At 36.7% G+C, this 14042-nt stretch overlaps 1 protein-coding gene across 1 annotated transcript; it reads right to left on the reverse strand.

Annotated features, from left to right (window-relative positions):
• Positions 1–6983: 6983 nt before the first annotated feature.
• Positions 6984–11251, reverse strand: LOC140144511 (retinoschisin-like). Its single transcript, XM_072166322.1, has 3 exons — positions 11137–11251; positions 9053–9375; positions 6984–7124 (listed from the first exon to the last, which is right to left on the reverse strand). Exons 1-3 carry the CDS (start codon positions 11249–11251, stop codon positions 6984–6986), a joined length of 579 nt encoding a protein of 192 aa, XP_072022423.1.
• Positions 11252–14042: the final 2791 nt, after the last annotated feature.

Below are 14042 nucleotides of genomic sequence, written 5' to 3' on the forward strand. Positions count from 1 at the left end.
AAATGTTATATTCTGCTCTCGGAGAATTAGCTGTCAATGGTTTGACACCGCCAACGACAAAGATCGTATTTACAGAAGAAGAAGTCAAGAAATCGTGTGAACAGAAATACCTAGACCAAGCACGCAGCATGGGAATTTTATGTAGAAGGGGCGAACATGCGTTACAATTCTTCCACAAATCAGGACAGGAATTTTGCGCTGGCAATTATCTCCAAAATAATCCCAGAAAGGTAACATCCTATCTACAAAACGTAAACACTGTCAAAGATGCCCTAAGTATAGCTCCTGTCCTGATATTTGCGTCTAGATCAAAAATTGCCGCCAAGTCAATTATGCAAAAGCTGTTGAACATTTTCGAGTCTGAAATTCCAGCGCAGAAATATTATAATGAACAACTATCCTTAGACGACTCGCGACCTATTCAACAGTATATTGAGTTGTGTCTAGAATGCAACTTTGAAGCTGATGCCAAGGCTGAGTTCGTTTCAACTTTAAGGAGATTTTTCGTGGATGACAAGGTCTTATTTCATGGAATTTCATCGAAAACTGCACTCGCACTGGCATATTTCATGAAATATTGTGGAGCTGGCGCTATCTCTGACATAACATTACGACCAATTGCAAACGTCAGTGATCCTGATGTTTGTCTTGGACCATCTTTGGAAATGTTCAACAATTCTCTGCGTAGGATGAAATATCTTTCTAAGGACAAAATACAACAAATGCGGGAGTCGTTTGTCTCGTCAAACCCAGACCTACACGAGAACTGGATTTGTCTGTATACTCCAGCGCATCTGGCAGCTTACATTGTATGCATTCAGGCATATGAAGGATTACCGTCTTCGTCGGAAACAAAACATTGGCCCTATATTACACAGCTTGAAGAATATCACATTAAAAAGACTAAATGTGAATTACTTCAAACTTGGTAGTAATTTCGATTCTTTATTAGAATCAATAGAAGGAGGTGATATGAAGTCACTCTTGGAGATGTATGCAAGGTCAACTGCCTCGACACAGCAACAAACCACAAAACTTATGTCATTCCTGCACAAAATGCCGCTACTACGTGTACTTGATATCTCATACAATAAAGCTGAGGCAGGAAAAGGCATACCGGTCTTTGCTAACAAACTCAACCAAGCATTACAAAAGTTGTATTTGCACAACATGAACATACCATCCCCTGATATGGAATTATTGGCACAGAAGTTACCATCACAACTAACAGGATTGCGTATTACAGGTAATGCGATGAGTGATGCAGTAGCTTCACCCCTAATGGTTACTCTATCTCAGAATCTGTTAGAGCTGTGTATCAATGTGGATAATTTGAGTAAGAGTAAACACAATGAGTTACTGCACTCAATACATAGCAAACTCACATGTCTACAGAAACTGTATGTCAAAGGCAGTCCGTATCCAGGAGACTTAGTGAAACACGGTGGCTTAGCATTGATATCATGCACTCAATTGCATTGGCTCGAGCTTATACTGCCCTCTTCTTGCGATGATTTAATTCCTGAGGATTGTGTGGCGACATTCATGAAGGGAATGCAGCAAGCAAGGTCTATCAAGAGGTTGTATCTAGATGGAGTACATCTAGACATGAGGTCATTTCAAGAGCTGACAAGACTGAGTCAACTGAAATGCCTTGATGAGTTAGGGTAAGCATTATTTTTATATTAGGAGGTAGGATATACTCGTAGTGTAACATAAATAAAATATCAATATGACACCTTAAGGCAGCTGTGTTCTCTCAGACATGCATGTAGTAAAAGTGCCATAACTTTGTAATTATTAACGCAAGACATATAAAAGTATACATTTTTATAAAGGCAAGACATCAATGAATCTTAATATAAATACAGATTTGGTGTAAAAACAACAATTATGAAGAAAATCACAAAAAAGTGAGTTTTTGGCAATTTTTGTTCGGTACATCATAACAAAAAACACTCTTTCCAAAAAAGTTTTGTTTTTTTCTTAATCTTGAGACACCATTCCAAAAACGGTTTTTTTAGTTTTTTGATATTGGCCTTATTTTTTGAGATATTGACCATATAAGGCATCAAAATGAACTTTTTAAAACTCACAAACGCCTATTTGCACAAAATGATGCCTAAAATCGGAAATAGACCAAAATATAAAAAAGTCGATCATGCTTTTTATGATGAGCATAATTGCTTACCTATAGATGCTGTATTTATTGAGTTATTGTGTACCTAAATCGTCATTTTACCGAGAAAATGAACATTGAAATAAAGGCCGTTGAAGTTTAAAGTGGTCATATTTTGCACTTTGATCGAAGCTCACAGGAGAATGCGGCAGTTCTCGTTTTTCTACCTTACATTACGTGAACATCCTGGTAAATCCACAGCCCTTTGAGAAGTTTGGGCGAAATCTATTCATATCTTGATGTTTAAATCGGGGGAAAGAACTTGAAAAAATTCACATTTTATCAGCTAAAACGGAGCCATTTGACCGCTAGGTTTTAATGAAATCAGTGCTTCCGCGGTGCTTCCATAAGATGCGCGGCGCATGCAGCTAAGCGTTGCGTATGCGTAGCGTATATGTGCGTTAACAAATTGCGCGTCTACAAAACGCGATGCGTTGTTGCGCGCGTATACCCCGATGGTACAACACAGATTTTCTTTCCTTTTAAATTGCGGAAATTGTGAAATAGTGAAATAAAATCCATAAAATAGAGCAGTTGGAGTTAACAAATCTGGATTTTCTTTCCTTGTATTTATAAAAAACATAACAAAGTAAATACATTTCAAAAAAGCTCAATTTCGCGAAAAAAACAATGTCTTGAGTACACAGCCGCGTTAATAATTGCAAATGGTTATTCATATAAGGAAAATAAAAGTTTTATTAAAATGTATACATTTTAATTTAACTTTTTATTTTATATTTGTGAATGATTCTCTCTTTTTTCAGTCATATTAATTTTAAATTTTTATCTGTATCTTTTAACAAAAACCTTACCTTTTTGTTATTAAGTGTTTAAATTACTATTTACAAATCAGCAATTTTCCAATGTCAAGAACTTCTAGTAATATAAGTACTTAGTTTGATTTAAAAAATAAGTCATAACTTATTTCCTTTTTCTATTTTATTTATTATTCATAGCAGACAACTTGTTTGTTTACTTTTTATTTTTAGGACATTTTTTAAATTACTATATTAAACAAAACCAAGTACTACATTGCATATGTAATTATTTTCTTCTATCATAGGTTCTCAAGACGCCTACTACCTGAGGGTGTTCAATCAGAGGAATTGGATGACTTCGTGACTCTGTATTAAAGGCAGTAGCGTAACCGACAGGGGGCAGAGTTCCACCTAACGAAAAGTTAAAGAGAAAATTGGGAAGTCAAAGGATACGAAAAGGGGAATAGAGCCTGTTTCCCACTAGAATTTACCCAGTCACGGGTCGAAATAGTGTAAAACACCACAATTGTGAAATAGTGAAATAAAATCCATAAAATAGAGCAGTTGGAGTTAACAAATCTGGATTTTCTTTCCTTGTATTTATAAAAAACATAACAAAGTAAATACATTTCAAAAAAGCTCAATTTCATGAAAAAACAATGTCTTGAGTACACAGCCGCGTTAATAATTGCAAATGGTTATTCATATAAGGAAAATAAAAGTTTTATTAAAATGTATACATTTTAATTTAACTTTTTATTTTATATTTGTGAATGATTCTCTCTTTTTTCAGTCATATTAATTTTAAAATTTTTATCTGTATCTTTTAACAAAAACCTTACCTTTTTGTTATTAAGTGTTTAAATTACTATTTACAAATCAGCAATTTTCCAATGTCAAGAACTTCTAGTAATATAAGTACTTAGTTTGATTTAAAAAATAAGTCATAACTTATTTCCCTTTTTCTATTTTATTTATTATTCATAGCAGACAACTTGTTTGTTTACTTTTTATTTTAAAGACATTTTTTAAATTACTATATTAAACAAAACCAAGTACTACATTGCATATGTAATTATTTTCTTCTATCATAGGTTCTCAAGACGCTTACTACCTGAGGATGTTCAATCAGAAGAATTGGATGACTTCGTGACTCTGTATTAAAGGCAGTAGCGTAACCGACAGGGGGCAGAGTTCCACCTAACGAAAAGTTAAAGAGAAAATTGGGAAGTCAAAGGATACGAAAAGGGAATAGAGCCTGTTTCCCACTAGAATTTACCCAGTCACGGGTCGAAATAGTGTAAAACACCACAATTTTGTGCACATCGCAATAAAGCCATTTTGAAGATGTACAGTCACTTTGAAAAAAAAACGCCGGATAACACCTGGTCAAATTGATGTAACCGGGATTTTTTTGTCTTTTCCCCCGAATGTTTTTTGTGAAACCCAACACCCCCTCCTTAACAAGATAAAAGAAGTAAAATAAGCACACGGGCCATCTCAGTTTTTCATTTCAAAATTTTAACCATTCTTATTTACGAAATACTGTTTTTTGCCACCAAAAGAATAGCTTCAATAAGAAAGGTCAAAATGGTAAGGAAAGGAGGAGGCCCTCCCTTTTTTTATGTGAGATTCTGAGGGATAAACCCCCTAGAGTACCATAGTTTTGACCGCTGCGTCACGGACCATTGTGGTAAATCAACGGGGGAAATGGAGTATATAGTAAGCAATATGATTGTATGCTGTATTCCGGAAGGAATAAAAGAATTGTGAAAAACTTGATTTTTTTGGCGAATGGGGCTCAGAGTGAGCCGATTAGGTCACGAAATTCGTAAATTGAGTAAATTGCGCAGGGAAATGAGGAAATGGGCAGGGAAATGAGCAGTGGAACATGGTGGAATGAGCGGTCAAATGAGTCAATGAGCAGGAAAGGAGCAAGAGAATGATTCAAGGGAATAAGCAAGGGATCAATGAGCAGGGCGTACCTTTCGTTCAAGTTTAAATCTATTTTTGGGACGCGCAATATAGAACCACCACCACCACCACCACCCCAAATACAGCAAAATGCGCTAATGCGTCGATTGCATAACGAAATGCATCTTTGCGTAACGAATTGCGTCAATTACGCTGCAAAATGCGTAAAGGCGTAACAAACTGCGTTAATGACGCAGCAAAATGCGTCAAAGCGTAACGAATTGCGTCGAAAATGTTCCAAATAATGGTAAAAAAAGAAAATTCTCTCGTCTCTCACATTTGTTTGCAATGTTTGTCGACTCAAAAAATTTTTTTTTTTTTCAAAATGGCAGTATTTTCGGTTGATCTTATCACTTCCGGTTGACCTTTGACCCGGAAGTGATCTCGTGACATGACCTCTTAACCTTTAACAATATCCTGGAATGCCTACTTATTACTGAAGGCCGATGTTGAGAAAACAAAATAATTGTGTATTTATTGAGAAAAACTGTCAAATTGTATCACTTTGGAATGAATCTTAGAGTGTGCTACCGGACTTGGAACTTTTGAAGTGAAAAAGGATTTTTTACTAAATTTGGCAAACCGCTGAACTGTAATGTTCTATTTTCATTATCATGATATATCGCCAGAACTTGGCATAAGGTAGATGTTAGAGGCTTCTAAAACAATTATGAAAGATGAATATAAATTGCTTTGACTGGGCACAGCAGTATAATGGAGCATCCACTTTCGAGTGACACTACCAGTCAACAATAATAGGTAAATTTTCACGGGAAAATTTTCTGGACACGTGACCAATGCGTATCAATGTGAGTGTAACCTCGAGCCTGATCTCTGACCCCCGGCGGTGACCTCGCTATTCAAGTCTTAGTAATTTTGAATTGGAATAGTATTTTTGACCGCAATTTTGATAGAAATTTGTGCATTGCAAATTTATTAAATATTATGTTATCTTAATTTCTTCACAATATCATCAACACGTAATTTTAAAAATATCTATCTACGGAAAAAAATATTTATCTACGGAAACTCTTACCATAATATTATTAACTTGCGACAAGTAACTTATTTTGCATCGAAATGGAGGAATTCTTCCTATTCAAATACATTGGAAGAACACCCGCTGTGCTCGGGGTCACATTCCATAATGCTAATATGTCTGCGCCCATGGGTGTCACGTGTCCAGAACATTTTCCCGTGAAAATTTACCTATTAATTCTGACTGACTACTGGTAATGAAATGAGACAGTCAATGATTTTTTGTTTGCTTGAATAGAAGAAATATTTCACCTAAAAATCCATTGACTTTGCACGCAAAAGATCCAAGTAAGGTAGCGTCTTCATATAATTCAAACTTCATTCTAAAATAAGTTTTTTTTTCCTGATAATCTTATAAATTATTCTACTTTTGACAATCTTGGGATTCGTTGGTCAAAACAAAATGTGTAAATCCTCTTAATATTTCTCCGCTGTGCTTGATACCCAATAGACCCATACATGTTTCATTAGGGGATATAGCGAAACTGTTTTAAAATTAAATTGCGGTTAGATTTCAGTTATTCCTGTTGGCCAAATGAAATCCAATGATTCCATGGCTCAGCATTTATTCCTTTAAAGCCATATTATAACATTTGCAGAGGAGGACGCTCTCAATATTTTTCAAAATTATGTTTTTACATGATTATATTGTACTTTATTAAACTAACATACCCTGCAAAAATCAAGACTATAGGTGCTATAGTTTTGTCAAAATCCGAGATTTCAAATAAAACGCAGGAACCGTCGTTTTATTATTACGATGGAAATATTAGTCGAACGCGTAAACGATGTTCATAACACAGTACGTACATAGCGTGCGGGACGGATATACACATCAAAGGATAGTACTGTAACACAACCGACGGAGTGATACACATTGGCAACATCGGCGCTGGTAGTAAATTCCAATTTTCTTTGCTTTACCTCAGTTGTTCGGCACAAAATTAAAAAGGGACATATCTGATGATAAAAGCTAACATATTATGGCAAAAAAAATACTAATCTATTTTGTATGAAAATGTTATAATATGGCTTTAATTGCAGCCAACTACTTCCAGACGAAGAGAGCGCCACTTCTGCCATGCTGTAGGAATGATTCGCAGAATCTTTGTAGTGATTGGTTCAGGGAAAAATATAGGAACTTCGGAGTATTGATCAGTATTCGCAGTAAATATCTAGAAAAAATAGAAAAAAACAATAGACACTTAAATTAGAACATTTCACATTAAAATTACACGATGGGATATAATCTCATGCTATATCAAATCGTCAGCAGAGTGCAACACTATCGTAAGTGCAGTAGAATGTAATAGCTGCCTTTTGTAAAACACTGATTGTTTGCAGCACAATCCCCTCATTATGCTCATTGTTGAGTGTTGATGTACTGTATACATTGCAGATGGCCACTAAGATAACCCCAATATATCACCTTTACATGTAGTTGGGTGTTTTTTCTAGCATTATTGGTTAAAAGTAAGTACATTTATTGAAATGTTGCAAATGGCAGCTATTGCATTCTACAGCACTTACGATAGTGTTGCACTCTGCCGACGAAATGCTTCCAGCTTCGCACTCATATCCTCATCTTAGATTGGAGGCCCTCAAATCTGCCAAACTATTGTTACATAGCGCCACAGTCGATTACCTCTGTCGATTTTGGATTGATCCCTACCGATTTTATTTTGATTGTTTGAAGTGTTTTTCGTACCATCTATAATCTAGTATAGGTGCTTTCAAATGTTTATCCAGATTCTTGCATGTCTTATTTTGGCGTATTATAGGTTTAGCTAGTAACAGTCTCCAGTTTCACCTTCGACACTATACCGTTTCCATAATTATTTTTTCGAATCACAAAAAGATAAAACGGGTACATAATATGGCTTCATATATTAAATACACCTAATTTCATCGCCATCTTGATTACCGACCCATATGAGGTTGGAATGAATGTTTAATGATGGGAACATAAAGTTTCCTTCACTAGACACCTTAAACCAAGAACTACCAACCCCCAAAAAAACGCACGCGTTTACGCCCAATCGACCTAAGCAAATCGTAGATCCTTCCTTTGCGCTCATTTTAGTGATAAAATTTTTACCCCAGCACCTTACCGGGGTAGGACCAGCCGTCATAGATGACTATAGAGGGGGTTGTTGAGGCCCACCATTGGTTTCTACAGTAAAATCAATCATTTTCATTTCGCTCTTGTAAAATTATTTCAAGAGCTACTCACTTTTTACTTGTTAGCTAGGTTGAAATAGTCAGTTCCTTTTATATTGAGGAGAAACTTCGGTGAAAATCGTAGAATTTTTAGCCGAAAATCAATTTTGCCTATACTTTTGTACATAGCCAGAATTTCCCAAATTTGCATGGGCGCCCTCACATTATGACGTCATAGCAACATTATGTGGGGAATGTTTGTACTTATTTTGGTATCACTGGATAGAGGAGACACATAGCTATATAATAGTACCAATTATAACGATATTTATAATTAAAAATTAGGGGGGTCGCAGTCTGTGTTACAAAATATGGCTCAGTATTTCTAGGGTTTTAAGGATTTCAAACAAGTAAGATAGAAACAATTATCTTCCTACTCAGATACCACCAGCTGATGACGGAGAACGGTTGATCCGAAATATACGTAAGAAAAATATGAGTGTTGAAGACTTGTCTTAAAACATTTTTCATATCTATATGATTTTATTCTTTTCGAATAACGAAAAGATTTTTTTGTCAGAAAATCCCAATTATTAAAAAATATTTTTGATGAAGGGAAAGAAGAAAGAAAGCTGTAGAGAAAAGTAGCTTGCTTCGGTCCGGTTAAGAGCCACTGACCACCCCTCGAGTGCGGAGGGCAGGACCGGAGATAGCAAGCCATGACTGTTGCGCTGGACCGGCCAGCGTCTTAGCATGGTTAGTTTGTATGTGTGTTTGGATAATTGCGCTTGATAATTTCTCCTATTGGATTTCTTGGATTTTTCATGTAGGGGTAAATAATATATCATGAAGTGATGGTTGACGTACATTTTAACTAGTATATGCTTGATATGAATTAGTAATTTTTAACAGTTATTAATAATAATTACATACATACACTTACCATATTATCACCAGCATTCCTTATAGGCAACAATGTACTTGCAGAGTCTCCAAATTCAATACGAAGCTCTGTTACCCACTCCTCTACGTTCCATTTCCCTGTTCCTTGTGTAATGATCTCGGTGACTGTGACTACAGATAAGAAATCCACCTGGAACCACTCCCCCATGTCGTTACCTTTAGATGCCCAATAGATGTCGTTGTTGAGTCTGCCTTCTGAAGGGCTAAAATGAACAGTAATCCATACATAGTAAGAAGATGCGCTGAGCTGGGCATCGCTGATCGATCCACTTTCCATACCAAGAGCCATGGGTTGACTACATGCTATGGAGAAAAGGGCAGATTTTAATTTAATATTTTGAAACTGTAAGTGGCTGTAGAAAAAGTTAGTTTGGTTCAGAAATAGTATTCATATGTGTTCAGTTATAATGATTATTTTGGACGCCGTCTTGGAAAAAACCCTTGGGGCCAGTTTATATTTTGGGAACATCCTGATTATGTTTTGGGGTCATCTCAGGAACCTAAAAAAGTTTGGCTTGGCTTGGTTCTGTGGGTGCAAAGGATAAACTAAAACTTGTGTGACAAGATTTACGTTACTCCTTCATGTAATTTTACACGAAATTAGGGTTAGGATTAAGGTTATGATTTGCTTAGGGTTAGGATTAGGGTTAGCATTAGGGTTATGATTACGATTAGGGCTAGGATTTGGGTTAGCGTAAACGAAATAATTACATGAATCAAAAGAAAGTTCATATATTTCTCATAACGCCACCAAAAACTTGGCATGAGATGATTCGTTTATGGTTTAGGTGTTATGAAAAATAATTGGTAACATTGTAGTGTACAGGGTGTCCCAGAAAAAATTACCGAGGGAGTGAACGTAAGTCAAGAAATAGACATCAAAATCAAAAAAAATTAAAATGCATCGCATAGCTTATGTTGTTGTGCACCACATACGAAAATTGTATTTAATTCGGTTGGGTGGTTACGAAGAAATGAACGATTACATAATGCATGTATCAATGCAGTTCATTCCAAGTTTGATCAACAGGCGCTTTTTCATCAATGCTTACCGCTTCCTAAAGTTTGCGTATCTCATTTAATTTAGTCCACATTATCTATTTTATAATCCGGCGGTGTTACGTCATTCATGCTTTCACTGAAGATGAATTACAGTTTGTCCGAGTAAACTTTGATTTCTGCAAATGGAAGCTTTCCAACTTTAATTCTTTATGTTGTGCAAATATGTTATATTTTAACTTTCCAAGGAACATTTGAGCCAAAATTGGCAATGATAAAGTGCTTACAGCTTTACGTGTGATTTTTGATACCATGCAACATTAATGTTGGGGTTTAAAAGATTTAAACTTTTCATTACAATTTCTTGGAAATATTCCAAAATTATTAATGTGTGTGAGAAATTTTTCAAGCCAGCTGGAATTCTTTATGCAATAATTCTTTATGCAACATCTATATCAACATTAACGAAAAAATTACAAGTACCGTGCATCATCTTACATGCAAGCTTTTATTTTCAATATCGTGCAGGTTTTCAAATTTGAACAAAACCTAATGTTTTGCAAGAAAAATATTGTTTAAAAAGAACGAAAAGGATTTCACAGAACAAAATATGAAGCCCATTGACAGTTAACCACTAGTGCGCATAATTTGTGTTGAATGATCTTTCTTTCAAACTTGGAATAAAGTGAATTGACGCATGCGTTATGTAATCGCTCATTTCTTCGGTATCAGTCAACCGATTTTAGTAAAATTTAGTAAAATTGGATGCAGAATAAGATGGGCTACACGCTGATGTTTAGATTTTTGGATTCTGATGTCGATTTCTCGACTTACGTCCAAATTCATTCGCCTGGTATTTTTTTCTGGGACACTCTGTACCATCCAATAGCTTACTGTTGTATTGGCCATTGTGATACACATTAATTTCCTTTTAATATTAAAACCGCTGTCACAAATTAATTAAATCACCTGGAATAGGATGGGTTTTCGTACTAGAAAACAACACGTGATAGAATTGAACCACTTTAAGGCGATTAACAGTTTTTACTTGACAGGGTTTCGTACCTTGTGCCAATGTCGTCGATTCTTGAGAAGATGTCTCTTTTAAACTTGTTTGGTAAGAAGACGTCTCAGAAGTGGTTCCTTCAAATGAAGTTTCCTCAGAGGTTGTCCCTTCCATTGTTGTTCCTTCAAACATGTCAGAAGTTATTTTCTGCAAATTACTTCCATCGGAAGTTGTTCCCTTAAAGGTAGTCTCCTCTGAACAAAACATTTATGATGATTAAAAATGAAAGAAAATCAACGATTGAGTATAACCAAATGTGTGAAACTCTGTGAACTTTTTAGTGCGTTTTCACCTAATTTCACTTGAAGTCATGTATGCAAGACCCTAAGCAAGACGGTTTCAAAAATAAAACATTAATATGTTTGTTCCCATCATCATACATCACCATTAGTAAGTCCTTTCGTACTGATGTTTTCCAAGCCTGAAACATTCTATTGTAATAACAATCTTCTCTTAATCCCAATAGAGGTTATCCGTGTTCTATAAGCTGCATATCATATCAACGACTTCTATACCTTGTTTAGGATTTTCAAAAGAAGTACCTGCATGTGCAACCATGACTCTTTTAAAAGAGCCCGCCAAACTCATGCAAGTAACGCCGAGGCCGTGCATTGAATTGGTTTGAATGAGGAATACTACGGAAACCAGCGTCTTTTGTTAGACGTCACACATGGGTAACGTGGATAACCTCTATTATAAAATATTGGCGAACGGCAGGGACTTACACTATAATATTGGAATGTACAGAAACTGCAATATTAACTCATAGACCGTGAAGACATGGACGGTCATCTGCGGCATATCCTTTGAAGCTATGATCGTCTAGCCTAAACACAAAGTCCATAACCCAACTCTCGTCCACTCAATTGCATTATCAGGCGCAAACCAATGGAATTTTGTGCTCTGAGCATCCGGGCAAGCATGACGTTGAGACCAAAGCTTATATAACGCAAATTGAAACTCATTCAATGCCAGAGTAACAGGTAGTGTTAGAGAAATCGAAACGGTGAATATATGTATTTATTTAATTAACTTGAAACAACTGCAGCAAATAAGCGTTTTTTACCGTTTCATTTCTTGTAACTAGAATTGTTTTGTGACAACAGAGCATTGCAGTCGTATCTGTGTCAGAGACAACGTGTGTACTTCGATTGAATGCCGCTTCTTTCAAACACGCTAATCCAACAGGTGCGAGCGAGACGCACATGGTCTAAGCATAATGTGAAATTTCTATAGAATTACATTACGATCCAGACGACCGTCCATCTCTTCACGGTCTATGATTAACGAGATTCATGGTGGACATTACGAAATGTTTTCAAATGTATTTCTAGTCACAAGGGTGTATTTTGGAGATGGGAAGGAAAGAAGAATAAGAGAACAGACAACTTTTTTCTCGGGTGAGGTTTTGACCTTGAACCAGGGACCCCTCGGATGCCCGACACGCGAACGGCTATTTGCCAGCGACGTGGTTACATAACTCCTTAGTAACTGGATTACGCACCTTTTGGGATTGGTAGTACATACCATAGACTTTGTGTTGCGATCACTTCGATCGTGGTGCAGAACTCAAAAGCGTGATCTAGTTGACGAGTGATAATTGGATTACACGTAACACTTCACTGGCGAATACCTTGCCACGGGGGACTACCTTGGCTGGTCACGCTTTCCGTGCCAGTATGACGTAATTGCCTCACGTGGGATTACCCGTGCTTGCAGATGCTTTGTGAATTCTCGCTATTCACAATAAGGGCGCCGCCAGCGGTTTGCGATGTAATCGTGATGTATCATGGGAAAAGGTCGACATCAAGTCCGCGCAATACGAATATTACCATGCTATTACATAGGAACACGTGACAATATTTTTTAGTTTGTCAATATAACATTTCAAATCACATTATTAAGTATTATTGAGTATCGATTCGCGTGTAACACCTTTATTTTGACAAACTAAAAAAATATTGTCACGTGTTCGTATGTAATAGCATGGTAATATTCGTATTGCGCGGACTTGGATGTCGACCTTTTCCCATGATACATCACGATTACATCGCAAACCGCTGGCGGCGCCCTTATTGTGAATAGCGAGAATTGAGGGTTTTTCATGTGTGGTTCTGTTAGGGTCAGGTATAACATACAGGAGCAAAATTAAGGTGTAATTGAGCGATAGTTTACAAACCGAACTGGTAAGGTACTGCAATGATTATTCTATATGTCTGATCTATAAGAGGACCATCTGGGTCTTAGCTAATAATTTGCCATATCCAGTTAAAGCCCTACTATAACGTTTGCTGAGGAGGAAGCCCTCAATATCTTTCAAAATTCTGTTTTTACACGATTATATTGTACTTTATTAAACTAACATACCCTACAAAAACCCTAGGTGCTGTAGTTTTGTCAAAATCCGAGATTTTGAATAAAACGCAGGAACCTTCGTTTTATTATTACGATGGAAATATTAGTCGAAAGCATCCGCGATGTTAATAACATAGTACGCACATGGCGCACAGTGTCATCGCCCCGATATCTTCATGGCAGAAAATGCCATGGTAGGTTGAATCCACAGCCACGCATGGCCACCTGTTTAATAGTTATTAAATGCATAGTGGGCTGAAGGACATCCGACTATAAAGGCTAATGACATTAACCTGTGACTGACCTCTGTACGGTCAGCGAGCATACATTCGCGATTGTCATCTGCTTATAGACTGCCTCTACGATAGTCTCCTACACAGCCAGTTTGTGTCAGTCGGTCTGACACTCGTCGATCCTGTATGTTTGTGATAGCCACATACAGTCTGGCCCGAGACTACCTCCACGAGGGGCTACGCTGCGCTCAAAATCTTGAATTTTGGTCACTTTTTCAGCTCAAGACGCAAGCTACTCTCTCAAGACGCAAACTAAC

This window comes from Amphiura filiformis, unplaced genomic scaffold, assembly GCF_039555335.1.
Source record: "Amphiura filiformis unplaced genomic scaffold, Afil_fr2py scaffold_60, whole genome shotgun sequence".
Lineage (NCBI taxonomy): Eukaryota > Metazoa > Echinodermata > Ophiuroidea > Amphilepidida > Amphiuridae > Amphiura > Amphiura filiformis.